We start from the raw sequence: 26,028 nt of genomic DNA on the forward strand, positions 1-26,028 counted from the left end.
TGGGGCAATCCTTCTGACCAGAGCCTCACCATTTTCTTTTCTTTTTTCTTTTTTCTGACAGCCCTGAGACATTACACTAGCCACACCTCCAGCCCTTTCAGCTATTTTTCACTTACGTTCTCACATGTTTGGCCAAGACCAGTTCTCAGACCCTGATCCTGATACCTAATGCCTTCTGTGAGCTAGGATTACAGGCACGTACCACTATGCCTGGTTTGATCATTGAGATAGGATCTCATTAACTTCTTTGGCCAGACCAGCCTCCAATTGTGATCTTTTCATCTCTATCTCCCACATGACTGGGATTACAGCCATAAGCTACTGTGCCCAGCTATTAAAAATTTAAATACATTTGATCTCTAAAAATGCATGCTAAAATAAATCCAGAAACTCAAAGCTCACGTATATTTACCAAATTTTTAAAAATCATAACTGTATGGAAAAAATTAGTAATAAAAGGAAGGGAAAAAAACCCTAAATAGAGATTTTCACAACCCAAATGCTTAACTCTGCTTACCTCCTGACTCATAGAAGGTCTGCTTATAATTTTTGAAAGTAGAAAGTATTTCGCACTTTGACTGAAAGGGCACATGTATACTTCTGATATTAACAGACTGAAATGGAGAAATAATTTTGCAAGGCCAATTTTCAGACCAGAAAGAATTTCACAACAGGATTTTAACATTCCCCCATGAAACCCAGTGGGCTCGTTCATGCCTACCTAAATGGGGTGGAGACTTGTAGCAAATAAAACTTAAGTTTTTCTGGCATATTCTGAAAATTGCAAGTTATTTCCAAGATTACATGGTGGAGAAACTGGTATGCAGCCACTTTGATTGATTAACCCACTAGAAGTTATGAAAACTTGTAACACTGGTTTTCTCATACTATGGTGTCCGTTTTAGGTATCACAAAAAAAAAAATACTAAACTACAGGAAAGAAAATTAACACGGTACTCTTTATTGTTTTTTGTTTGTTTTTGTGGGGTTTTTTGTTTGTTTGTTTGTTTTGCCAATCCTGGGGCTTGAACTCAGGACCTGGGCACTGTCCCTAGGCCTCTTTTGCTCAAGGTTAGCACTATACCACTTAGCCACAGCACCACTTCTGGCTTTTTCTGTTTATGTGGTACTGAAGAAATCAAAGCCAAGGCTTCATGCATGCTAGGTGAGCACTCTTCCACTGAGCCACCTTCCCAGACCTCTTTATTTTCTTTAAAACGTTTCTTGATCAAGATGCACTGTACTCATAAATGGATACATTGAATTGAAACCCCTTTGTACAACTAAAGATAATTTTAAAAATAAATTATAAAAAAATGTTTCTGAGAAAGCTTAAAAAAGATAAAGGTAGTAGTCATTAAGACCAAATAAAAGTTAATGTTGGGCTGAATGGATTCTGATGTGGGAATATGTAATATTCCCTAACATTCAAGATGGATTATCACAAAACTGTCCTTCCATCTCATCGTGAATCAAAGAGGAGGAAGACCACTCTAGCAGTCTGAAAGTCATAATTGTGTCTGTCAAAATAGCCAATTAGCCAGGCACTGGTGGCTCATGCCTATAATCCTAGCTACTCAGGAGGTTGAGGGGTGGAGAATCAAGGTTTGAGGCCAGCCTGGGCTAGGAAAGTTAGACTGTCTTCTCAACCAACAATCCAGGGATAGGAGTGCTCACCTTCTACCTATATCACCTACACAGGAGACAGGTAGAAAAAGCACAGGCAAAAGGCAACAGACCCTATTTAAAATATAACCAATGCAAAAACAGAGCTGGAGGCACGGCTCGAGTAATACAGACTTCCTACCTAGTAAGTGCCAAACTCTGAGTTCAAACCCCAATTCCAACCCCCCCCAAAAAAAGAAAGTTACTCTTTGTATTTTTAAGTATTCATGAATTCATGTGTGTGCTGCATAGATACATGTACATGCATATATTCATGATGGGTACAGAACAGAATATCCAAAACCCAGTAAACTACTCATCCCCTCATGGCTATTTCTTTTTTGAAGGACAGGATCTCACTGTGTCGCCCAGGCTAACCTCGAACACACCATCTTCCCCCTGCCTTACTCTTCCAAATGCTGAGAAAAGAGGTAGCTGCCCCCACACCCCACCAGGACAATCCCTCTTATAAACCCCAGGTTTGTGCCCATCAGCTTTCCATTGTTATCACAAAAGACTTACTGTGGCTCACAGTATCCTAGGCAGGTGTCTCTGATACTTTTGTGCCTGTGGCAAGGAAGAGCATCACAACAGGGATAGTTGAGCAAAGCGGCTTAACTGACAGCAGCCAGGAAGCACAGAGATGGAAGGGAAGGAGTCAGCATTCCTACATCCCCTACAAAGGGTCTCCAACAACCTAAATTCTTCCTCAAGACCTACCTCTAAAGGTTCCACTACCTCCCAGAAGAGCAACCAGCTGGCCACCAAGCCCATAACATATGAGCCAAGGGGAGTCATTTAAGATCCAAACCAAATGGATAGCAGGAGAACAACAAGGAAGGGGGTAACAATGCTCGACAGGAAATGTACTCATTGCTTTACTCATGTAACTGTAACCCCGCTGTACCGCATCTTTACAATAAAACAAAGAAGTAGTCAGAAAACGAAAAAGATCCAAACCATAACCATGTTTCAGGAAGAAATGAAAGAAGCATAAAATATGTGCAAGGTGTCTACTACGATAAAGCAGAGATGATTTGCATGATCAGCTGATTCTAGGCAGATGCACCCTTCCAGCCTGGGCAGCAATATCAGCTTATTTGAGTGCTTCCAAGGGACACCTTCACCTGTTCCATGTCCATCAGCAGCAGGAAGAGGCCATGGGGGAATCAGATGAGCAAGGCACCAACAGGATCAGAAGACAGGACAGTGATTCACAGATGTGTCAGAGCCAAGTCAGATAAATCATCCCGATGTTAAATGAAGCTTATGCTACTTCATCATTAGCCTGAATGCTAAGTGCTTGCTCTTGGACTGAAAGCAAGGTGGATAATAATTGTGTGGCACTCATTTCCTTGACAGATGTGTTCCCTCTGTAATTCCACCCAGGAGCCACTGACTTCTCTGCCCCAGAGCAGCCTCGCCTCAGCTTCCATAACTCCGTTCTAACTAGAGTGTCACATTTCCACCAGCACACAGCTCACTACTTCATGTGATTTAAAAATAACTGTCATTTGGGACTGGGAAGGTGGCTCAGTGGTAGAGTGCTTGCCTTGCATGCAGGAGGCCCTGGGTTCAATTCCTCAGCACCATGTAAGCAGAAAAAGCTGGAAGTGGCACTGTGGCTCAAGTGGTAGAGCACTAGCCTTGAGCTGAAGAGCTGAGAGACAGTGCCCAGGCCCAAAGTTCAGGCCCCATGATTGACAAAAAATAAATACAATAATAATGGAAATAATAATAATAGTAATAATAATTATCATTAATATAATTTTAATAAGTATTTTATAGCCTTATTTACAGAGGCAAAATTCCAGTGGCCTGAAACAGAATTCCAATTTTACTCAGCCAAACCTAGTAACTTGGATCAAGCTGATGTTTCCTGCATCCCCATCAACAACCTGCACAAAATCAAGGGCAAACGATTCCAGAAGAAGGAAGGACAGGAGTAGACATGGGAAATGATAATAATAACAAAAGAGCAGCCTGGGGCTGGGAAGGTGGCTCAGTGGTAGAGTGCTTGCCTTGCATGCATGAGGCCCTGGGTTCGATTCCTCAGCACCACATAAGCAAAAAGAAAAAAGCCAGAAGTGGCGCTGTGGCTCAAGTGGTAGAGCGCTAGCCTTGAGCTGAAGAGCTGAGGGACAGCACCCAGGCCCAGAGTTCAGGCCCCACAACTGGACCACAAAAAAATTAAAAACAACAACAAAAGAGCAGCCTGTATAACATTATACAAACAATTTTAACGCTATTAGTCTTTATAACTCTATTAAAACATGTTAAGAATCCTTATTTTGGTTCTACTTAGCCCCAAATTTTACATGTTAAAATTTACTTTAAAGGATAGTGCGGTGTGGTTCAAATGGTAGAGCACATGCCTAGCAAGCAAGCTCAAGAGTTCAAACTTCAGCATTTCTAATAAATAAGAAAATAATAAATTTACTTTGAATAACTTGGAAAGAAAAACAAAAATAGAGGCATGCAATGTTCCAACTTAATGTTATGGCACATAAAATTGCATCAGAAAATGTAGCACAATAATCGTGAAGTTAAGAAGTGATCACAAAGACAGGACACATGAAGGCATCCATACATTAAGTTATTCTGCAGAACAACCATTCCTCGTACTTGCTAAATGTCTCATAAAACAATCCACAATAGTGTATTGCCAGGTGCTGGTTACTCATGCCTGTAATCCTAGCTACTCAGAAGGCTGAGATCTGAGGATCTGAGCCAGCCCAGGCAGAAAAGTTCATGACTCTTATCTACAATTAACCTTTACCAAAACATAGGACATGGAGGTATGGTTCAAGTGGTGGAGTGCCAGCCTTGAACAAGAGAAGATACAAGACAATGCCCAAACCCTGAGTCCAAGCCCCAGTACCAGCCAATAATTCATTCATTAAAAGATTTAACAAGAAATCCCTAAGGCAACATGCAAATAGAAAAATTCCAGCACATCCTAAACAGCACTTCCAAGGAAAATGGCAGACCCACAACTAACACCCAAATGGATGCCCATGACTTCATTTAGAAAAATAGAAGAAACTGATTAGGAAAAAAAAAAAAAAACACAACAATAAATACTGTGAAAATACACTTTAATTCAAAAGATGTTTTAAGCAGCTTTGCTTTTGTTCAAGACATATTATAATGCAATTAAACGAAGCCACACTTTATTTCTTGGTGTCATGGCAGAAACTTAAAGGACTAAGGAAGGTGGGAGGCGCTGACAGAACAAGTTTCCTAAAATCACAGGGCACCGAGAAGTCCCCACCCCACTGGTTAACACTGTTAACATGCAACCTCAGCCCCACTGATTAACACTGTTAACATGTAGCTCAAGGATTTTTAGTGTGTATTATGGGCTATTTTAAAAAACAAAATTCTAAAAGCAGAGTTCCTATACTTCAGAAAGGAAACCATGAAAAGAGGATTAGGTCAACACATAGAGATGATGTCTGTAAATGAAAAATAATCTCATCTGGAAGTTATTTCCAGAAGGGGAGAGGACAGAACAAAGACCAGAAAAATGCAACTTCAAGATTTAAGGATGGAGAGAGGAGTCTACACCACCATGGAAAAAGCCCAGATCGAATATCAAAGGGTGCTTTGACAGCGAAGATGAATGAAAGTAGAGCAGGCTCCCCTCTCCCTGTGACAGGGACTAACTTGGTCAAGTGCCACACCACAGCAACAGAAACCGGAAGTTGCTCCGGAGAGAGGCACACCCCTGGAGAACTTCGCTCATATCGCTGGGGTTTCTTGTGAGATTTTCCTGGTTTTATGGTCATAATTTTATCTATTTGCACCTGGCTTACTGTCTACCCCAAGTGAGAGTTCTATGAAGTGACATCTCTTTGACCTGAAGGGAAGGCATCTTTCATCTTTTAATTATTCCTTAAGTGTATCATTTATGGGGTGCTGAGGAAAGGTGTTTAGGAGCTTCTAGACCAGGAGAATGAGAAGAAGGGGAAGGAAGAAGAGGTGGAAGTGGAGGAGGAGAAAGAAGAGGAGTAGGAAGAAGAGGAAGAAGAAGAGGAATAGGAGGAGGAGGAAGAAGAAGAGGAGGAGGAGGAGGAGGAGGAAGAAGAGGAGGAGAAAGAGAAAGAGGAGGAGGAAGAGGAGGAAGAGGGGGGGAGAACTACATAGTCAAGGTGGTTTATTCCTGTAATGCCAGCTACTACAGAGGCTGAGATCTAGAGGATCACATTAGAAACTAGCTTGGGCAGAAAATCTGAAAGAACTTATCCCTAACCAGCAAAACACTGGACTGTAGACATAGTTCAATTGGTAGAGCACCACCCAAATAAGGAGAAGAACTTAGTTCAAGCACATTACTAGCAATAAATAAATAGATAGGTATAATAGATAGATAGACAGAGTGCATTGCCAACAGTAAGTTTTTACATTTTCAAAATGTGATTTTCAAAATTTACAACATGAACCTCATGATTTTCCTTAGCATTTTGCCCCATATAACCACCTCAAGTTTAACAGGGCACCGACAGGACACTTTCTATAAAGCAAGCAAAATTTCTGGAGACAAACTCCTCTCGCCTCTGTCTTAGTCATCAACTCATCCCTTTCCCTCTCTGAACTGTTGTTGGCATTTTCTTTTTCAAACTTTCACGTGACTTTCTACAAGAATGTGGGGCAGAGATTGAGTATAAACCTTCCACACAGAACAAAACTGAAGACCATAACAGACACATCCCCATGTCTGAAACAGAAACGACTACATTTTCCCACAGAATCCTTACAGGGAGCAATGGAAATAAACTTTAAAAAGGCTCAGCATACACGCTTACTCTTTCCTCCCTCTGTTCTTTCAAGAAATATTTTCCCTGTCTAAAATTAATTTTCCTCATGCGCTCCGGATTTAGCGAGCAATCAATTAGTTCACACATTGCTAGCTTTTATGGCGCAAGTCTCTGCTTACAAATTTAAAAGTTAATGTACATCCGGGCACCTCTCATTAAACACATTGACTTTGGCTAAGACTCCTAGAGCCATCTACTACAGAAAGTAAAAGTTTAACAGACCGGATTGAACTTTAAGTAGCTATAGATACCACTAACTGAGCAAACCGTACACTTACTCTCACCCAGACCTGCAAATTCCCAATGCTTTCTTTTAACACAATTGTGTTCATTGCAATTCTCAACTCACAGGGCACCAACCACAAGGATCTCCAGTGGCTCAGACTACAGGAATCAGCTACCAAGCACACTGGGTGTCCAGACACAGAGGACCCCTTGGCAGGGTCTCCCTCCTCATTTTGCAGCTGAGGGATGAGCAACCCTTGGCCAATTACATTTTAGTATAATCATAGTATAATTTAGTATATAATCCTACCATATAATTTAGTAGATACCCAGAGTATAATTTAGTCTAATCATCGATGGACCTATCTCCATCCATGTGCATCTCATCTCATTCAAGTTGAGCATGCAGTGCAGAAAGAAGCACTGGGGAAACAGATCCAGAAATCCACAGGCTGCTTCTTCCATCTCCAGGCCTCCTGGAGATGTGCCCTCCGTGTGCGGGGAGCAGTGGTGGTCCCACGGGGACGTCGGTGCCCCATGAGCACCCTTGAGCAGCTCAAAGTGCCACAGCACCTTCAACTGTGCAATGGTGGTGATACATACACCACCGGAGCATCAGTAAACAAGCCCAAGGATCCCCAAATGCCACAAATCCCACCAATGCCACGCCAGCTGCCATCACTCTCTGCACACAGAGCCCTGGCCAGCGAGGCAGACAGGCAGAAATCCAGTCGGCACTGTGGCCTAGAGTACAGGACGCTGGGAAATGTCCACCAGACTGCGGCTCTGCCGAGGATGCAGATCCAAACGCCCATCCCAAGAGGCTGCCCAGGCCTCCCAGACACACAGGCAAAGCAGGGCTGAGCTGCGGTGCTCATTAGTGACCACAGAAACAAGAGTCTGGAGTTGGGCCTGCCATGACTGGTGTAAGAATCTCAGCCTGTAACCAATCTCCCTGCCCTGACCTCTGCCCACACCAAGCCCAGAACCCTCCCCTCTTCCTGGCATCTCACTGTCTCCTTCCCGGCATTTTACTTCCATGTGTGGGCATGTGTGCGCATGCACATGCACACACACACACACACACACACACACACACACACACACACACACACACACACACACACACACACACACACACACACACACACACACACACACACACACACACACACACACACACACCACTGTGATGATATAACAGGCCCTTAGCCTATTACCCTTGCCAGGCTCAGAGAAGAAGCAGCCAGAAAGCTTATGAGAAAAGTCTGCAGGTCAGGATACTGCTTCCTGACCTGCATTTTCTTTTCTTCTCCCTCTTTTATCTGTGTGTGCATGCATGTGTGTATATGTGTGTGTACGTGTGTGTTTATAGTAGTACTGGGCCTGGGTGGTGTTCCTTGGCTTCTTCGCTTCAGAGTACCACTCTACCCCTTGAGCCACAGTTCCACTTCTAGCTTTTTGCTAGTTAACTGGAGACTCACACAGACTTCCCAGCCTATGCTGGTTTTAAACCATGATCCTCAGATCTCAGCCTCCTGAGTAGTTAGACTTACCAGCGTGAGGCACAGGCACCTAGCCATGACCTACATTTTCTTAAGAAATGACATAATGCATCCCCCATGGCAGGCCTACAGCTATAACGGCCACCATGAGAGCAGGCTTGTACCACAAAGATTCCAGTAAGCAAAGCAGCAACTCCTCATAGAAAAAGTGCAAGAAGTATAAAAATATAGCTCAGTGGGAGAGCACTTGCCTAACATGCACAAGACCCAGGGTTCCAGCTTCAGCACAGGGGGGGAAAAAAGAAAGGAAAATATAACTGGAAATGGTTTCAATGTAATGGATCTCACACAGTAAGTACACAAGTAGGGAGCCCTGGCCTCAGTTCACACAGCAACCCCTACTTTTGAGGCTGGGTAAGCCACTTCATTTCACTTCCTACCTGTTAAACAAAAAAGGACACAAGGACAATACAGATAATAAAATGTCTTCCTCTCTTGGGAAATGGTGGCTCGTGCCTGCAATGCTAACCATTTGGGAGTCCAGAATAGGGAGGACAGCGGTAGAAGGCCAGCCAAGTTTGCAAGATTCCCTTCCCAATCCATATATGGACAGAAGAGGGATCCACTTGTCCTCTCAAGCTATGTGGGAGGCTGAAATTAGGAGGATCATGGCTACCGGCAGCCAGGGCAGAAAAGTCCAACAGACTCCATCTCCCTAGGGGAAAGCTTGATGCAGTGTGAACTTGGGATTACCAGGCTACGTGGGAGGCTGAAATTGGAGGGGTCATGGCTCTAGGCCAGACTGGGCAGAAAAGTCCACAACTACATCTCTATGGAAAGATGCTGGACCTGGTGGCCTTTCTGTCATCTTAGCAACAACAGGAAGCCTAAAATGCATACATCACAGCTCAGGCAAACACAGGAAAATATATGCAACCCAACCAATGAAAACAGGGCTGGAGATGGGGCTGAGTGACAGACACCTGGCTAGCAAGCAGCTAAACTGAAACCCAGGACCATCATCATGGGCCCCAATTTCAATACATGTTAAGTAGCAGGGGGAAATGGCCACCATTACAAATGCAGCATCCCTTATCCACGATTCCACAGGTCTCAAAAGCTTTCCAAACCTGCAGTAAAACAGGACCGGTGTTAACCTAAGATATTTACAACCTTGTTGGCCCACATAGTGTCAATAAAGACCCATACATTTTGCCACAGAAACATGAGTCTGTTTAATTCTAAACCACTGCCAACCTCTTCTGGGTACTATTACATAAAATAAGGCTCATGTATGAGATGGGGGTGGGGGGGGGAAACACATACATTCTGAAACACATCTGATTTTGCTGTGCTAGGGATCAACTCTAGGGCCTCACATGTGCTAGGTAAGTGCTTTACCACCCACCCCCTTTCCCCCAAACCCCCCTCCCCCACCCACTGCATTTCTGATTCCAAGAGTTCTAGATGATGGATTGAGAGATAGCAAGATTCCAAGTTGAATCATAGAAGCTCCCTCCTGGTCAAGCAAGAGCTGTTATCCAAATGCTATGGAACAGCTGCCTTGGGGAAGCCATGAAGATCTGGGAGCACCGCAGGGATTCAGCCCTGGGTCACAGGCTGGCCTCAGTGTTCTGATGTAGGCTGGCCAGTGACAGGAAGGAGGTGACGAGGGAAGAACTGAAACCAGACCCACGGTAGCACTCCAGCATCTCTCCAGGGACCCAAGCCATCAAGCACATTCTTGGGACTTGTTCAGTCACTGCTTGACTCTCAATTTTCAAAGTGAGTTTAGTTTCCATTCCCAACACTGGTTCCCTCTCATCTGGGCAAAGTGCCATTGAATCGCAAAGGCCACTCGAAGGTTTGGGATATATATATAAGGGTTTTTTTTAAGCTGTTGAAAAAAACCTTAAGCTAACTAATCGAGTACTTTCCAACCTCCTTTCCCCAGGCTTACCATCCATTAGAATGACACTCGATTTCATTTCAAAGATACTCTCCTCTGAGTGGATTAAATATACACTATGCATATTATAAATGATCAATGTCACTATTAATGAAGTGAGGCATGAGAAAAGATAACGTTTTGAGAACTGAATCAATGTAATGTTTCTCTAAGATCTAGACAAGAAAGGTGCCCTCTTCCAACCTCCTTCTTCTCATGGATACAGAAATAACAGGACACACGGCAAACTCCTTCTTCTTTTCTTTTTGTCTTTTTTTTTCTGTGCTGGGACTTAAACTCTGGGCCTGGGCACTGTCCCTCAGCTCTTCACCTCAAGGTTAGCACTTTACCACTTGAGCCACAGCGCCATTTCCAGTTTTCTGGTGGTTAACTGGAGGTAAGAGTCTCATGGACATTCCTGTCCAGGGTGGCTTTGAACCATGATCCTAAGATCTCAGCCTCCTTAGTAGCTAGGATTACAGGTGTAAGCTACCAGTGTCTGGCATACAAACTCCTTCTAAAAGACAATCCAGGAACCCAGGTTCACTGTAATTTCTGCTCAAGTGAGCTCACTGCCAGAGGGTGGCACACACCACTGCCAAGGGGTTTAGGGAAGGAAACCATGGAAGTTTGAGCTGGTGACCACCAAGAGATGCAAAGACTTTCTTGATGAAGAATGGAGCCACAGTGGTTGTGAGCGATGATGGAATTGAAGTAAAGAGCCAAGAGAGGAAGGAGGGGACATGTGATGGAGTAATGGCAGCTGGACCAGTGGATTGCAGATTGGTTTTGTGAAAGATGGCTGGAGTTGTAGAAGGAAGTGACCTTGAACTGGAGGGCACCATAGGAGGAACTCAGATTGGGAAGTAGCTAAGGTCCTGGGTGATAGGGCGGTCTACACCAGGATTTAACCACAGGAGCAGAAGACAAAAATGACTCAAAAGAAACGTTCATGAAGCTAAGAGCATCTGGTGATGGAGAGAAAGATCAGCTATGTTTACACTGCAATGAAAGTAACTTTTATCTCCCATCAACTACCAAAAAGCCAGAAGGAGACCTGTGGCTCAAGTGGTAGAATGGTAGCCTTGAGCAAAAAAAAAAAAGCTGAGGGACAATGCCCCAGCCCCTGAATGAAGCCCCCGGACCCACACTCTAAAAGAAAAGTACCTTTTAATGGAAGGGAGCCAGGAGCTAAGTCACTGAGAAAAGACCATGACTGATAGTGGTAAAATCTAAATGAGGACCTTTATTTGAAAATTCAAGACCACTGCAAGAAAAGGGAACTGGGAAGGTGGCTCAGTGGTAGAGCGCTTGCCTTGAATGCATGAGGCCCTAGGTTCAATTCCTCAGCACCACATAAGCAGAAAAAGCCAGAAGTGGTGCTGTGGCTCAAGTGGTAGAGTGCTAGCCTTGAGCTAAAGAGCTGAGGGACAGCACGCAGGCCCAGAGTTCAGGCCCCACAACCAACCAAAACAAAAACGAAAAGGAAAATGGTGACCCTGCCAGCCCAATCTCTTCTGTAGTATGATTGGAGGAGAAAAGCCACATGAAGGATTATCATAAATAAGCCAGCTTTGGGATGAAGACATTTCCTTTGAGTTCAGAAAAACAAAGAATTGGGATCCTTACCCCACTCTACCTGAGCTTGATGAAGCCTAAGTTCTGTTAATTAAAGAAAGAAAAAAGATCTGAAGCAGACTGTTAATTAGCAATGTATGTCTGATTATTTGCCACTTTTAGCAACAAAAGGGAAAGATTCATCAACAAATAAAAATTCATTAGATGCACAACTGGGTCAAACAGGATCACCCATTTTGTCCTTCAAACGTGATGCCAGTTCCCCCTTACCTGAGCAATCAGGTCTTTTGTTTGAATGGCTTCTGGAGCAGCATAGGCAAGAGAAGGCCCAGGCTTTGAGCTACTCCAACAGTGTGAGACCCTGAACGCATGCCAGAGCACTAGTCTGTCACTTAAGAACACTAGTCTGTCACTTAATTTTCTGCTGAAAGAACCATGAAGACACTAATCTAAGACACTAAGAACCATGAAGACAGACTAATCATTTATCACTGTTCCCCTCCTAATATTTCCATGGATCACAGTGTCATAAAAATCATGGGATTTTTTTTTCTTCCCCTCACAAAGGAGCAGAAGAAGCACAAATATAAAAAGTTCTGGTGGCTCACGCCTATAATCCTAGCTACTCAAGAGGCTGAGATCTGAAGACCACAGTTCAAAGCCAGCCCAGGCAGGAAAAGTCCTCAAGACTCTTTATCTCCAATAAGCTACTTACAAAAAGCCAGAAGTGGCGCTGTGGCTCAAGTGGTAGAGTGCTAGCCTTGAGTACACAAAGGCTCAGGGACAGTGCCCAGGCCCTGAGTTCAAGCTCAAGAACCAGCAAAAAAAAAAGTTCTGTGTCTGAGCTAATAGCTCAAAGGTAGCAATTAGTGGTAGAGCATCTGACTAGCATGTACAAGACCCTGGGTTCAGTCCCCAGTCTCACAAGTAAACAAAACAAGTGCCACACGGACTGAAAGATTACTTGATAACTTCTCTTCTCTCCCCCTCAAGCTACCGCATACAGACAGCTATCTGTATCTGCTAGGAAAAAAAAAAAGTTAAGTATCAAGACACATTCCGTCTTTTACCAGTCCCCGTCAGATGTTCACTCTAGGGTCAAAAATCTCACATGAGCAGGCTGCAGTGACCATATAATCTTATACTCAGGAGGCTGAGATCCGAGGACCACAGTTCAACACCAGCCCAGGCAGGAAAGTCTGTGAGACTCTATCTCCAATTAACCATCAAAAAATAAGCAAGAAGTGGCTCACGTTGCAGGGCCCTAGCCTTGAGCAAAAGAGCTCGGGGGCAGTGCCTAGGCCCTGAGTTCAAGCCCCAGGACCAGCACAAAAATGAATGAATACAAATAAAAATTTTCAGAGCCATCAAGGCCTTCCAAAAGCAGAGTAAGAGAGAAGATATCTGTAGCTGTCAATGCACCGTAAACATATGACCGATCCTGGAGTTAACATCTATGGTGAAGAAACAGACAGACACAGAGACAAAGAGAGAAAGGAAAGACATGGAAGAAGGAAGGGAGCCACAATCTTTAATTCAATGTTGATCACTTCTCATGGGCTTTTTATTTCTGAATTCTTTTTATTCTTATATTTATGAGTACATAAACTGAGCAGAGTAATTTCTCCCAATATTTGGACCTTATATATGGTATCAGCCAATACCCTGTGTTACTTGCTTTTTGTTGGTACACAAATTAGTGTTCAACATTCATGTACATGTTCCCGTTTCTCTTTAAAATATGATGTCGCTGGGTACCTGTGGCTCACACCTGCAATCCTAGCTTCTCAGGAAGCTGAGAATGGAGGTCCAGAAGATGAACAGAGGACAGGCAGGGGAGCACATGTCACCAGCAGAAACCATGGTAGGAAGCAGCCTGAGCAAAGTTAGCACAAGACATTATCTGAAAATCGAATCAAAAGCAAAAGGACTCAGGTCATGGCTCAAGCAGAGCATCTGCCCAGCAAGCACAAGGCCCTGAGTTCCAGCTCCAGGATAACCAAGACAAGAAAAAGCAACCTCAGCTCTTTGACTCTTCAAAGTGTGTCCACACCTGTTTTCATTTGTTCTCCTAAAATCCCATGTCACTGCTTTCTCTAGGCAACGGATGCTTAACAACTGATACTTCTGCACAGATCCAAGGGCTTGACACAGGGCAGGAATAAGATGACAAAATGCTGTGTGTTTTGCCAGTACAAGCAGCACGGACATCACCAATACAGAAGCCAATGATGCTTGCAAACGTTTTCCAATGAGAATCTCTGTTTTTCTTAAAGCTTAGGGGACCACCACCTTTAAAATATCAGCCTCTATATATGTATATATCAAAATTTCAAGTTATGCATGAGACACCTGATCTGAAAGACAGAATTTGACCTACAGGCTGACAATAACGGGCTCTACTTTGTCCCAGCCTCAAACCTGCGAAGCGGAGCAGCACCGTTAGAAAAGCATCTGTTAGCTGAATAATTATGACTTCTCAGCAATGCAGCTTTATTGACTGAACTCCAACGACCTTCCCACCATTTAATTATTTCCTAAATGAAAGGTATTTTTCAACATCTGCTCTTAGTTTATTTTTAATTTGCATTTACTCTATCCTCTCTGTTGAAGCTGAAATTGGTAATATAGAATGACATTATCTCACAGCATCCCATTAAACGCTCTACCCTTCAATTAAAGTTGAACTGAAGTCATTCCCCAGGTTCCTTTGCATACAGATGTTCCTGCTGTCCAGGAGGGTTAGACACCCTTTAAAAGGAGATTAACATTACCTTTCTCTGATGGCTTTTCAAAAGCCCACTCCAGTGTTCCATCAACATGAATGAACCGTTTTTCCCATTTTTAATTGGTCTACTTGTTTCCTACAGTAAAACTTTTCTTCTAGAATACAGATGGGGGGGGGGGGGAATACAAATGCTTCTAAAACTTAATTCAATTTAAAGCTCCATACACAAATCCAGCCAGAAGCAAGGTGAGAAGAAAATACAACAGTCATCAACGAAGATGTAGAAATGACTCCAAAATGTGAAAACATTAATCAAGTTAAGAGAATTCATTCCAGAGGAGGAGCTAATATCGAAAGCCTTGAAAATCTGAGCTTTAGCATAATCTGAAAAACCCAAAATAAGTATCAGGAAGGGGAAGTTTATGTGGAGACCTTGTCGTCATTCACTCCGGACCACTTGTGTCACGTTCTACACACGTCCCCTGAATCTCCAACCTCAACTATTTTCACCACTCCTGCCTGCTTCCAACCTCCCTCCACCATTGCGCCTGTCCAGATTTATCACTCATAATGGCCAACAAAGTTGCCTTCCTGTCAATCACTGCTGAGCCAGCATTAACCCACTTAAGGGCCTGAAGTGCTCTGTTTGTGTTTTTTCCAAAGCTGGCCCTCACTTTCTGTGTGTGCGGGGAGTGGAGGCGCATACACGCACGCACCAGTACTAGGGCTTGAACTCACAGCCCCACCGCTGTCCCTTAGCTTTTTCTGCCCAAACCTGATACTATACCATTTGAGTCACACCTCCACTTCCGACTGGAGATAAGAGTCTCAAGGACTTTCCTGCACCAGGTAGCTTTGAACCTCCATCTTCAGGTCTTAAGTCTCCTGAGTTGCTAGGATTATGGGCACTGGCACCCGGACTAAGTCTAATTCTTACAGCCCTGAAGAGTATGGAAAACCTTTATTGAGCACTTACAGCAGGTAGAGACTGAGCTCCAGGCTAGCATTACAAAGTCAAATGAGGAAAAGTCAGAAACACCAAAAATAGAAGTAGAGAGTGTGCACGAGGGAAAGATCGATGCTGGCGAGTGACGAGGAGGTACGTCTTGCTGCCCTGGGGCTGATGACTGAAGGAAAAAGGTTCCAAAGTCACAGAGGGGAGAAAAGCAAGCAGACACAAACACCAAACAGTGGCCGCGTCCAGAGGAGGACGCTGGACAGTCCACCCCATTTGTTTCCCGCACATCAGGTCAAAGACAAATGGGGCAGGATGGAATACCACGTCTCAAATATATATGTTCATTCAGTTCCCTCCATAAGGAATTGGCCTCAATCAATGCCCCACTAAGATCTGTCCTACCTTGAATCTGGTGCTGGCAGCTCATGCTTGCAATCCTAGCTACTCAGGAGGCTGAGATGTAAGGATGGTCGTTTGAAGCCAGGCTGGGCAGAAAAGTCTGTGAAACTCTTATCTCCAATCAACCACCAGAAAACCAGAAGTGGATCTTTGGCTCAAAGTGGTAGAGTGCTACTAGCCTTAAGCAGAAAAGCTCAGGGACAGTGCCAAGACCCTGAGTTCAAGTCCAAGGAAAGGGAAAGAGAAAGGGAAAGGGGGAGTTTTAACAATGAACCACCCAGAGGAACCTGCATTCCGGGTCTCAATGCAGAAAGCTAGCCAGGCTCTGGCTCTGTATTGAGTGAAATCCTCTGGCTCAACAAGCCACCGTGTGAAATGCAACAACACGTGTCACCCTCTTGTCCTGACCCACTTTCCTGGTTTGTACCTTGGCTTGGTACAAATTACTTTTCAAAATGCAGGGCACAAGGAAGTCCCGCCTCATGAAGTCAAGTATCTTTTTAAACTGTTTAAAGGAAAGCATTTGCAAGGAAAGCTAATCATAAACATGTGTCTCTAGCTTTCCCTGTGCCTCTGAAATGCAAACCACTTTCACTCTAATTCAGAGGCTCATAAATCTGCTTTTCTGCTTCATAAACCAAGCACACTAAAGAGAAAAGCCCACCCAGGCTTGTTACAACACTGATGCTGGACCCTACCCCAGAATCCAGACCATAGTTCCCATACCCAGCCTAAGTTAGAAGTCCCATCCCTCTGAATATGACAACTCAAAATCTACTTTTCAAAGTAAAAGCTTATGCAAAAAAAAAAAATCTCTGGAATTACGAAACTAGTATTAAATGGGGTAACTTGCACCAGCCTATGAGGGGGTTTGATCAGTTAGTAGCAACACCAAATTGTATCTCCTCCACATAAGTATTCATAGCCACTCAGGAGGTTAAGATCTGAAAGACTGTGGTATGAGGCCAGCTCAAGCAAAAGTCTGTGAGATTCCATCTCTAACCAGCAAAGAAAGACAGACTGGAGATATGGTTCAAGTGGAAGAGCACCAGCTGAGTAAGAAAGTGTGAGGCCCCAATACTGAAAGAGAGAGAGAGAATTGAACCAACTTGAAATGACCAGCACCATGAAATCAGAAAAGATATAAACAGAAAATCCTTTTGAAACCCCAGTTGATGGATTTTATTTTAGAGTTCTATCATTTTACAGGTAGATACAAAGTCGTATTTTTTCACTGAATTTCTCTGCTACATCAGAAATGTCATTATGTGTCATTTCTGCTTTCTGAGAAAAGATTTTGTTACACAATTAAGTGTTAAAAATATTGAACTAGGGGTTGGCAATGTGGCTTAGTGGTAGCATGCATGAAGCCCTATTCTTCAGTATCCCATAAACAGAAAGGGCTAGAAGTAGTGCTATGGCACTGTGGCTCAAATGGTAGAGTGCTAGCCTTAAGCAGAAGCAGCTCAGGAACAGTGTCTCAGCACTGAGTTCAAGCCCCAGGACCAAAAACAACAACAACAAAACAAAATTTAAAACAAGAAATGAAAAGAAAATGTTTGTGCCTCAACAGTTTAGGGGAAGGGAATAATCTAGTCAACATGCCTGTACATACCTTTCTCCCTTGCCTTAAATTTTAACTAATATGTACAGCTGCTCAAATGATTTTACATTGTTCCCAGAAACCCATCCTATCAGCATCTAGTTCGAGCATTTAGGTTCAAATAAGGTTCAATAAAATCGAGTTTTCCATTCTGTCTGCATAATTAATGTGCCGCCTTTGCAAGGAAGCCGGCTCAGCAGTTGGTGTGGGGAATGGATCTTCGCTCCGGCACTCACAGCCACCCGAACAGCTCAAGAGAATCACAGGCAACCAGGAGAGGCCAGTTTCAGCATAACAAGGTACCAACACCCACAAGATTTGTACATGCATGGCAATAGATACCCTCCTCCACCAAGGTGGATTTCCACAAGGGTGACTGTCAGTACCAGGGCACATCCCCAGGGCTTATGGAAAAAAACCAAACCTACTCAGTGACTTCCCTTCAAAGCCTAAGTATTCCAGCCAAGTCAACTTTCAAGAGGAAAATGGGCTGGTTTTCATAGTCCCTTCAACTACTGAGAAAAACCCCTCTCGCCGCTACTTTTTTAAATGTAAGAGAAAGAAGTAACTGCTGACTCCCTAAATTCAACGTAGCTACTGTCTGCTTCAGAGCAACCTCTGGAAGATCACCAAAGAACATCTAGGCTGCCTCACACTAAAGCTTGTGAGGCAAATGTAATCTAATGTAAACATGTTTTCAGAAGGCTTCCTATAAATGCAATCCCCAGGTAGAATGGGTTGTTTTCCAGCATTTCTTTTTATTTCACTGGCTTCTCTTCTTCCCTCCCCCACACACCTCTACCAACTCTTTCAATAGCAGTTACCTATCTGGGCATCAGACCAGGGCCTATACTGAGCCAAATGTCAGTGTATGTGAAATCCACTACCTTTTTTCACTAGCCAGCTAAAAGCCTTGAGCAGCAGTCAAAGAAAAAGAGAAAAAGGAATTCACGTCAGAAACAGATTATCAAGCCCTCAATCTTCCACCAGAAGGACTGCCTGTCCTCTGGTATTTTCCCTTTGTCAACTCTCAACAGAGAACCGACAGACCAATGCCAAAAATCAAAGAGGGCAGAGAAAGTAGCAGGTTCTGCCTCTTACAACTGGCTTCGCCTAGCAGGCTTAGAATGTGAATCCCAGCCTCTCTCAGCCTAGAGTTCCAACTGCAGGAACTAGAAAGGAAGAGGCAGAGAATGGGGTGAATACTCCAAGTACAGCGCAAAAGGTGTAAAGGGAAGATTCAGGCACAAAATGAAGAACCAGCCAGCATCCACAGAATAAACCACCTTGTGAAATAAAGGACTGGGCATTCTACAGAGGTCAAATGCAGGGTTTGTGAAGTCAGACCACCTGAGTTCCAAGGTCAGTTCTGACACTTTCAAGTTCTGCAACTTTTTTTATTGAATAAATATTTAATGCTAGGTCCTTGCTCTTATGGAGTTAAATTCTATTTAGGATGGATAATGAAAAATATGTAATACCAGAAAACTACCAGACAGTGACAAAACATGCAGTTAACCAAAATACAATGACACAATTGGAAGTGACTAGACTAAGTATGGTGATGCACATCTATAATCTCAGCATTTTGGGAAGCTGAAGCCAAGAGGATCACGAGTTCAAAGCCAGCCTGGGCTACATAGCAAGACCCTATCCAATAAAAGTAAATAAATAAGCTGGGCACTGGTGACTTACACCTGTAATCCTAGAGTCAGGAGGCTGAGAGCTAAGGAGAAGCCAGCCCAAGCAGGAAATTAACCACAGAAAACCAGAAGTGGAGCTATGGCTCAAAGTAGTGGAGAGCCAGAGATAGTACTTAGGCCCTGAGTTCAAGCCCCATAACCAACATCAATCAAGCAAGCAAGCAATCAATGTCAAAGAGCTACAATCCAGAGACTGCAGGGAAGATCAGTCAGTGCAGGTAACATTTAAGCTTCAATCTAAATGAAGACAAGGAGCTAAACAAAGACAGAAAAGAGAAAAGTAAGGTCCTTCAGTAATAAGACACTAAGATTAGACATGAACACTGGGGATGATAAAATTGTTATTCTCTGGCTTCCTGCCCAAAGTTTAATAAAGGATTGAATCACACAAGGTAAGAGTTTTCCCTACTAATTCATTCAAACTATGCACTTTCCTGAGTGTCAGCAATTATAATTCTCCCAAACTATAAAAATGTCCAAATATAAACTAGGCAACCAGTATTTCACACCTGTAATCCTAGCTACTCAAGGGGCTGTGATCTGAGGATCATGGTTGGAAGCTAGCCTGGACAGGAAAGTCCATAAGACTCTTATCTCTAATTAATCACCAAAAATAGATGGAAGCAGATGTATGGCTCAAGTGGTAGAGCACTAGCCTTGAGCACCGAACCTGAGGGACAGGCCCTAAGTTCCAGCCCCAATACTAACACAAAAATAAATAGACAGACAGACAGACACAGACAGACAGACAGATAGATAGACAGACATATTGAAAGACATTTTAAAAATGTCCATTTATAGCTAGCTGATACTCTGTCCTTAGTCCTAAGATTTACATTTGTCCAGGGGCTCTGGGCTAAGTCTCCCCACAATAATACTGTGAGTCACAGAAGAGGCTGACTCACACTTGTGTATAACTAGTTTTCAAATGCATTCATTACTGACAGAATAAAGTAATCGGATATTCTTTAAATTTATATGCATCTCAAACCATTTTTTATTATTTCATATTTTGCAATGTTCCAAGCAGAAGTTCATGTATCACTGACTCCAGCAGTAATCTATATTTCACTAAAAAAGTATTATTCTTGGAAGAGAAGAAAGGGTGGAAGCTGTCTTTCCATTTATGACCTACCCTCAGGAGTCCTAGAGCATAAGCAAGCATCTTCAATAATAGACTTCCCTCCCTGCTATGGGTTTGAATACTTCACACACACACACACACACACACACACACACACACTCTCTCTCTCTCTCTCTCTGTCTGTCTGTCTGTCTGGCTCTCTCTCTCTCTCTCTCTTTTTCTCTCTCTCTGTGTTGGGTACTTAATCTCTGATGCAACGGTTTGGGGAGTTGGTTCCTGATGGGAGGTGTTCAGGCTCAAAGTGTTTAGAGGCTGAAGATGTGATTTCTTGTCTTCACCCTACCTTACCATCTTCCCCCTGCACCATGGGATGACCCCATCAGACATCAGAGGTGAGAGCCAAATAAATGTGGTCATTATAAATCCTTTCTCCCCAAAACAAAAATAACTCTTGGCCCAGAATTTCAAAACCTTTACTATCTTGTTTTCTGAAGCCTGCTAAGTAGCGATGGTCATTAATACCGCACTCATGATGATCTTGATGTATATGTTTTTACTCCAATTCCAAATCCTTCATTACTTAAGGCCACATACTTTATAGTTTCTTCCTAGATTTTATTCACATCAAAGGTAAATGTAGTACAACCGTAACTGTGTGTGAGTTTTATATTCATGAAACTGTTCCATTCCTTACCTTTGATACATTTGCATTTATATGGATGGTGGAAGTAGTTTCTAAACATTTTTTTTTTTTTTTTTTTTTGGTCAGTCATGGGGCTTGAACTCTGGGCTTGGGTACTGTCCCTGTGCTTTTTAGCTCAAGGCAAGCGCTAACCGCTTGAGCCACAGTGCCACTTCCGGTCTTCTACTGGTTTATTGGAGATAACAGTCTCACAGACTTTCCTGCCCGGGCTGGCTTTGAACTGCGATCCTCACTCAGATCTCAGCCTCCTGAGTAACCAGGATTACAGGTGTGAGCCACCAGAGCCAGGCTTAAACATAAACTTTTTAAAAAAGCAACTATGCCTGTAATCCTAGCTACTCAGGAAGCTGAGACCTGTCCACCTCTGAATGAACTAGCAAATGCTGGACTGCCAGCATGGCTCTAGTGGTAAGGAACCAGCTACAAGAAAGCCAAATGAGAGTAAAACACCCTCAGTGTAAGCCCTTTAATACGGGCAAAAAATATTTTTTTAAAAAAAGTGCTTTGTAAAATGTGAAATGGAGACTAGCAGGCTCATTCAAATCTAAATTTATCTACTGGCTTTTGCAAAGTAATCCACCCGAAAGAATGTGATTCATATCTCAGCTATGCCACAGCTAAATTTTCAATGTGTTTTGAAGTAGGTGCCATTAAAGAAAAGAATAACAGTCATAACCTTGGCATTAAGACACTAAAGGCAATTTGAGAGTCTTTAAAAATATAAAATGTAGTAACACAAGTACATCATAAAGCACTAGAAAATACATATGAATAAAAAAATAAACAAAAGAAAAATAATGACCCCCAAACGCCAAGACAGTCAATGTGATCTTTGGAGTCTATATCCTATTCCAATTTTTAAGATCTTTTTCACATAGATGGCTTCATATATCACATAATTTTAAATGAACAGTATACAAAGAACATATTCCAGCATTTACATGTATATATATGCTCATGAATACATATACACCACTATATCCCTTCTTATGAATGCAGCATCTACTTTATGCATAGCTCTAATTTAATCAGCCTCAATGCCATTGTATATAACAAGTGAACTCTGGTGCAATTCAGTGAGTTTCCCACCATGTCTTAGAGACACCCTCTTTGAATTATACATTAACAGTCTTAGAACTTGGAGCCTTTCAAAATACTTTGGGAAATTATGACCCAGTCAATGCCTAGTTTGGGATTTTTATGGTGTTTCCACATTTTTTCTATTATAAATAATGCTGTGCTCAACTTCTTGCACATACATTGATATGCACTGCCTGAGGGAGAAAACTATAAGTACAATTACTTGGCCAATCCACATATTCTTGTTAAAAATACATTAGAGGCCCTCCTTTAACACCAAAAAACATAATCATTTTTGCCAAAATGTCCACTAGCAGTCTATGAATGTTATTAGCCTTTATAAATGATAGATTTAAAGAGTATTTTCAGTCAGGCTGGTGGCTCAGGCCCGTAACCCTACCAACTCAGGAGTCTGAGATCTGAAGATAGCATCAACCTTGAGTAAAAAAGCTAAACAAGATCCAAGGGACCTGAGTTCAAATCCCAGTAATTCCCCTCCACCCTTCCATTTCCCCCCCCCACCCCAAAAAAGTCAATGCTGAAATCTGAGATCATAGTTCAAAACTGGTGTGGGAAGAAAAGTCTGTGAAATTCTTATCTCCAAGCAATCACTAACAATTCAGAAGTGGAAATGTGGCTCAGGTGGTAGAGCACCAGACTTTAGCAGAAAAGATAAGGAACAGGTGCTCGCCCGAGTTCAAACCTCAGTGCCAACAACAACAAAGCAAGTTTAAGGACTCCTCCTAGAGGCCCAGCATTTTGCTACTTATATAATTACTCTTCAATGAGCATAGCCAAAATAGTAGCTATAGATAGCAAAATTCAATGGAGCTTGCCTCAGGAAACTGTTTAGGAATAGACCTGCTCACAATCCAAAGAACTGACAAATAGAGACATTTGATTGCTTCACTCTCATTTTCCTCTATCACTTTTACATATTTCCAAATTCTGCCCTCTTAAGAAGTTATAGATGGGGGGCTGGGAAAATGGCTCAGTGGTAGAGTGCTTGCCTTGCATGCCTGAGGCCCTGGGTTCCATTCCTCAGCACCACATAAGCAAAAGGAAAAAAGCCGGAAGTGGCACTGTGGCTCAAGTGGTAGAGCACTAGTCTTGAGCTGAAGAGCTGAGGGACAGCGCCCAGGCCCAGAGTTCAGGCCCTACGACCGGACCCAAAAAAAGAAGAAGATATAGATGGGCTGGGTGTATGGCGCAAGAGAGAGGGCACCTGCCCAGCAATGTCCTGGGAACACTCCTCAGCATCACAAAAACAAACAAAAAAGCTAAAAAGAAGATATTAATAATTCTTTACATTTATGCAGAACTTCATCCTTCTAAAAACACTTAAAACATAAAGAAGCTTACAGGCTAGAACACGGAGATCATGTTTTCAACTATACAAACCACAGAATATGCAGTAACCTCCAAAACATCATTCAAGCTACATAACAAGCAACACATATTTACAGCCAAGAATATCAAATCCAAACTCTTTACCAGCCCACCCAAGCATCATGAAGGAAATGTGGATCTTAGGACATGCAATTTCCATTGCACGTTCAGCACAGACTTCTACAGTTTCAAATAAGAAAGAAGCTCCCACCAGAACTACATGGATGGTTCATGTAGGAAAAACAAAAAACACAGAATTTAAGATTCTTTCTGTTCTTTGTTTTTAAAGTGACCCTGGAGGTAATTCTGCACCTCAAAGTAATTCTCAAAGTTACCTAAGTATAGTGCTCACACCCAGCCTGGAGTTCTATGTAATTTGCAGAGCTCAGAAAGGCCCTGCTTGCACAAAAACATCTCCCCTTTGAGCCAGCCTTACCATCATATGGGAAGCTTTTCAAAGATACCGAAATTTGTATTCAATAGGTTTGGAAAGGAGCCAGTGCATCTGCATTTGTAAAAACTCCCCAGTTGATTCATTTGTGCAGCCAGAATCGAAAAAGCACTCGGTTATATAATAAGATGTGGGGGAAGGGAGGGGGGGTAGGTATCCTGAGGTCCCCAGTATAAATGTTTCTGAATGAAAACCACTCATTGGTCTAAGGCTGCCTGGTTTGATTACCCAGGGGGAAACTGTCCCTTGAGAAGGTTCATAGGAAATTTCAAAAAGAGGATTGAAGACAGGATGCCTGGTAGCCTAGCACCAGCCACCAAGAAGGAAAGCCAGGGAAGATACAAGCAAACAGAATGAAACCATGAAAAGATCCTTTCCTGCCACAAACTATGGTATTCCCTTCTTTAAACACACTTTTCTCCTCCATTTTCAGAAAACAAAAGGAAAAATGCCCAGCTTTTCTGGTACGTTCAGCTACAAGGAGCCTTCACCAAACAATGCCAGTCAACCTACAAGGAGACAAAACCATGTTGACAGATGAAGACATGACACTCACCAACATTGTATTAACTTTCAGAAAACAAGTGTTAGAGTTAAGTTAGTCAAATCAAGTTTGCCTTCTAAGAACAGTACCAAACCAGCCAAGAAACCTGTCTTCTAAACTGTTCATCCATAAAAATCCAGAGTTATCTTTAGCTTCCATTACTTACCAGATCTGGACTTAATGATATCACTGAATTCATTCTGCCCATCATCAGGCTTGGCTTCATGTTCTCCGTACTTGGCCATCTCGACTATAAATTTCAGTGTAATCCAAAGACTCTCCTAAATCCTCTTTATAAGACTGTCAGCTTTGTATAATGGGCCAGCTTGACAATATCAGTACCTAAAGAGAAAATGGAAAGTACTTATAGATAAGAATGGACACAGGTATAGATATCACACAAATATAATCAAATCGGAGGTATACAATTGTGTGCAGTAACCATTCAGCAAATATTTATTGACTGCCTGCCACATCCAAGGCCCAGCTTCAGGCCACAGGGATTTGACTATGAACAAGAAGCAGAGCCTCTACATTACCGATAGAGTTGAGAGACACTAAGCAATTAATTCTACAATCAATTATTAATATAGGAGTATATCATTAATTATGTAATCAATTAATTATACAATATCAATGGCCTACCAATGTACAAAGGAGAAACACAGAGTAAAACATACAGAAGAAGAATCTGACCTGCCCAGTACTGAGAGGACTTACTTAAGAAATGACATTGGAGCCCAGCCTTCAAAGATAATTAGAATTATTCAAAAAGGGGAGTGAGACAGGAGTTGGAAAAAAAAGTTGAAAGAAGTTGAAAAAAAAGTGGGGAGGAGTGGGGCAAATGGGAGCTTCCTCTGTGAGTTAGCAGAAAGAATCAGAGAACATTCCAGAGAGGAGGCCAGTGTGGTTGGAAAGGAGACAGGAACATCTGTCACACCTGGGAAGAAAGGGAGGTGGGACCAGGGGTGGGGTCAGGTCAAGGCTTTGGGTCCATATCTGAAGAGATTAGAAACCCAACAGATGCAGGGAAGTGACGTGATTGGTCTGATGGCTTTTGGAGCGGGCGTGGAGTGTGTATGAGGAACCACTGAAGACTAAAGCAGAACTCAGTAATACATTAATGAAGTACTGAGGCCATGGAGTATGGATGTTCAAATTGTGTGTGTGTGTGTGTGTGTGTGTGTATGTGTATGTGTTTGACAGTACAAGGGGCCTGAACTCAGGGTCTCAGCAGTGTTCTTTACCCATGTCGCTCAAGTTTAGTACTCTATCACTTGATCCACAGCGCCATTTCCAGCTTTTTGCTTCATTAATTGGAGACAAGAGTCTCTCAGACTTTCCTGCCCAGGCTGGCTTCAAACCAGGATCCTCAGATCTCAAGCCTCTTTAGTAGCTAGCATGAGACCCCAGGGCATGAGACCCCAGGGCCTAGCCAAATTACTGGACCCTGGAGGTTCAGAATACCAATACTACAATGCAGAACAGCTTCCCAGTTGGGAATAGGGACTCTTCCACTAAGCTGGAGGACAGGAAGGGTGATAGGCTGGGAGGAAGAAATAATGAATAGTCAGGATATTCTGAGTTTGAAGTGCTGTGAGATCCACAGGGGAGAAGACAAAGGTGCAGATCTGGGTCTCAGGAA

At 42.8% G+C, this 26,028-nt stretch overlaps 1 protein-coding gene across 4 annotated transcripts in view; it reads right to left on the reverse strand.

The window, feature by feature from the left end:
* Positions 1-26,028, reverse strand: part of Utrn (utrophin) — a 427,285-nt gene that overhangs the window by 396,731 nt on the left and 4,526 nt on the right. For 3 of the 4 annotated variants that reach the window (XM_070010729.1, XM_070010724.1, XM_070010726.1), the window contains exon 2: positions 24,550-24,725. The exons of the other annotated variant lie outside the window; for it this stretch is intronic. In XM_070010729.1, the coding sequence (XP_069866830.1) occupies positions 24,550-24,609 (60 nt within the window). In that variant the 5' untranslated portion in view covers positions 24,610-24,725. The remainder of the gene's footprint in view (positions 1-24,549; positions 24,726-26,028) is intronic. 4 annotated transcript variants of the gene reach the window in all.

This window comes from Dipodomys merriami, unplaced genomic scaffold (genome assembly GCF_024711535.1).
Source record: "Dipodomys merriami isolate MVZ:Mamm:240054 unplaced genomic scaffold, mDipMer1.0.p SCAF_8, whole genome shotgun sequence".
Classification (NCBI taxonomy): domain Eukaryota; kingdom Metazoa; phylum Chordata; class Mammalia; order Rodentia; family Heteromyidae; genus Dipodomys; species Dipodomys merriami.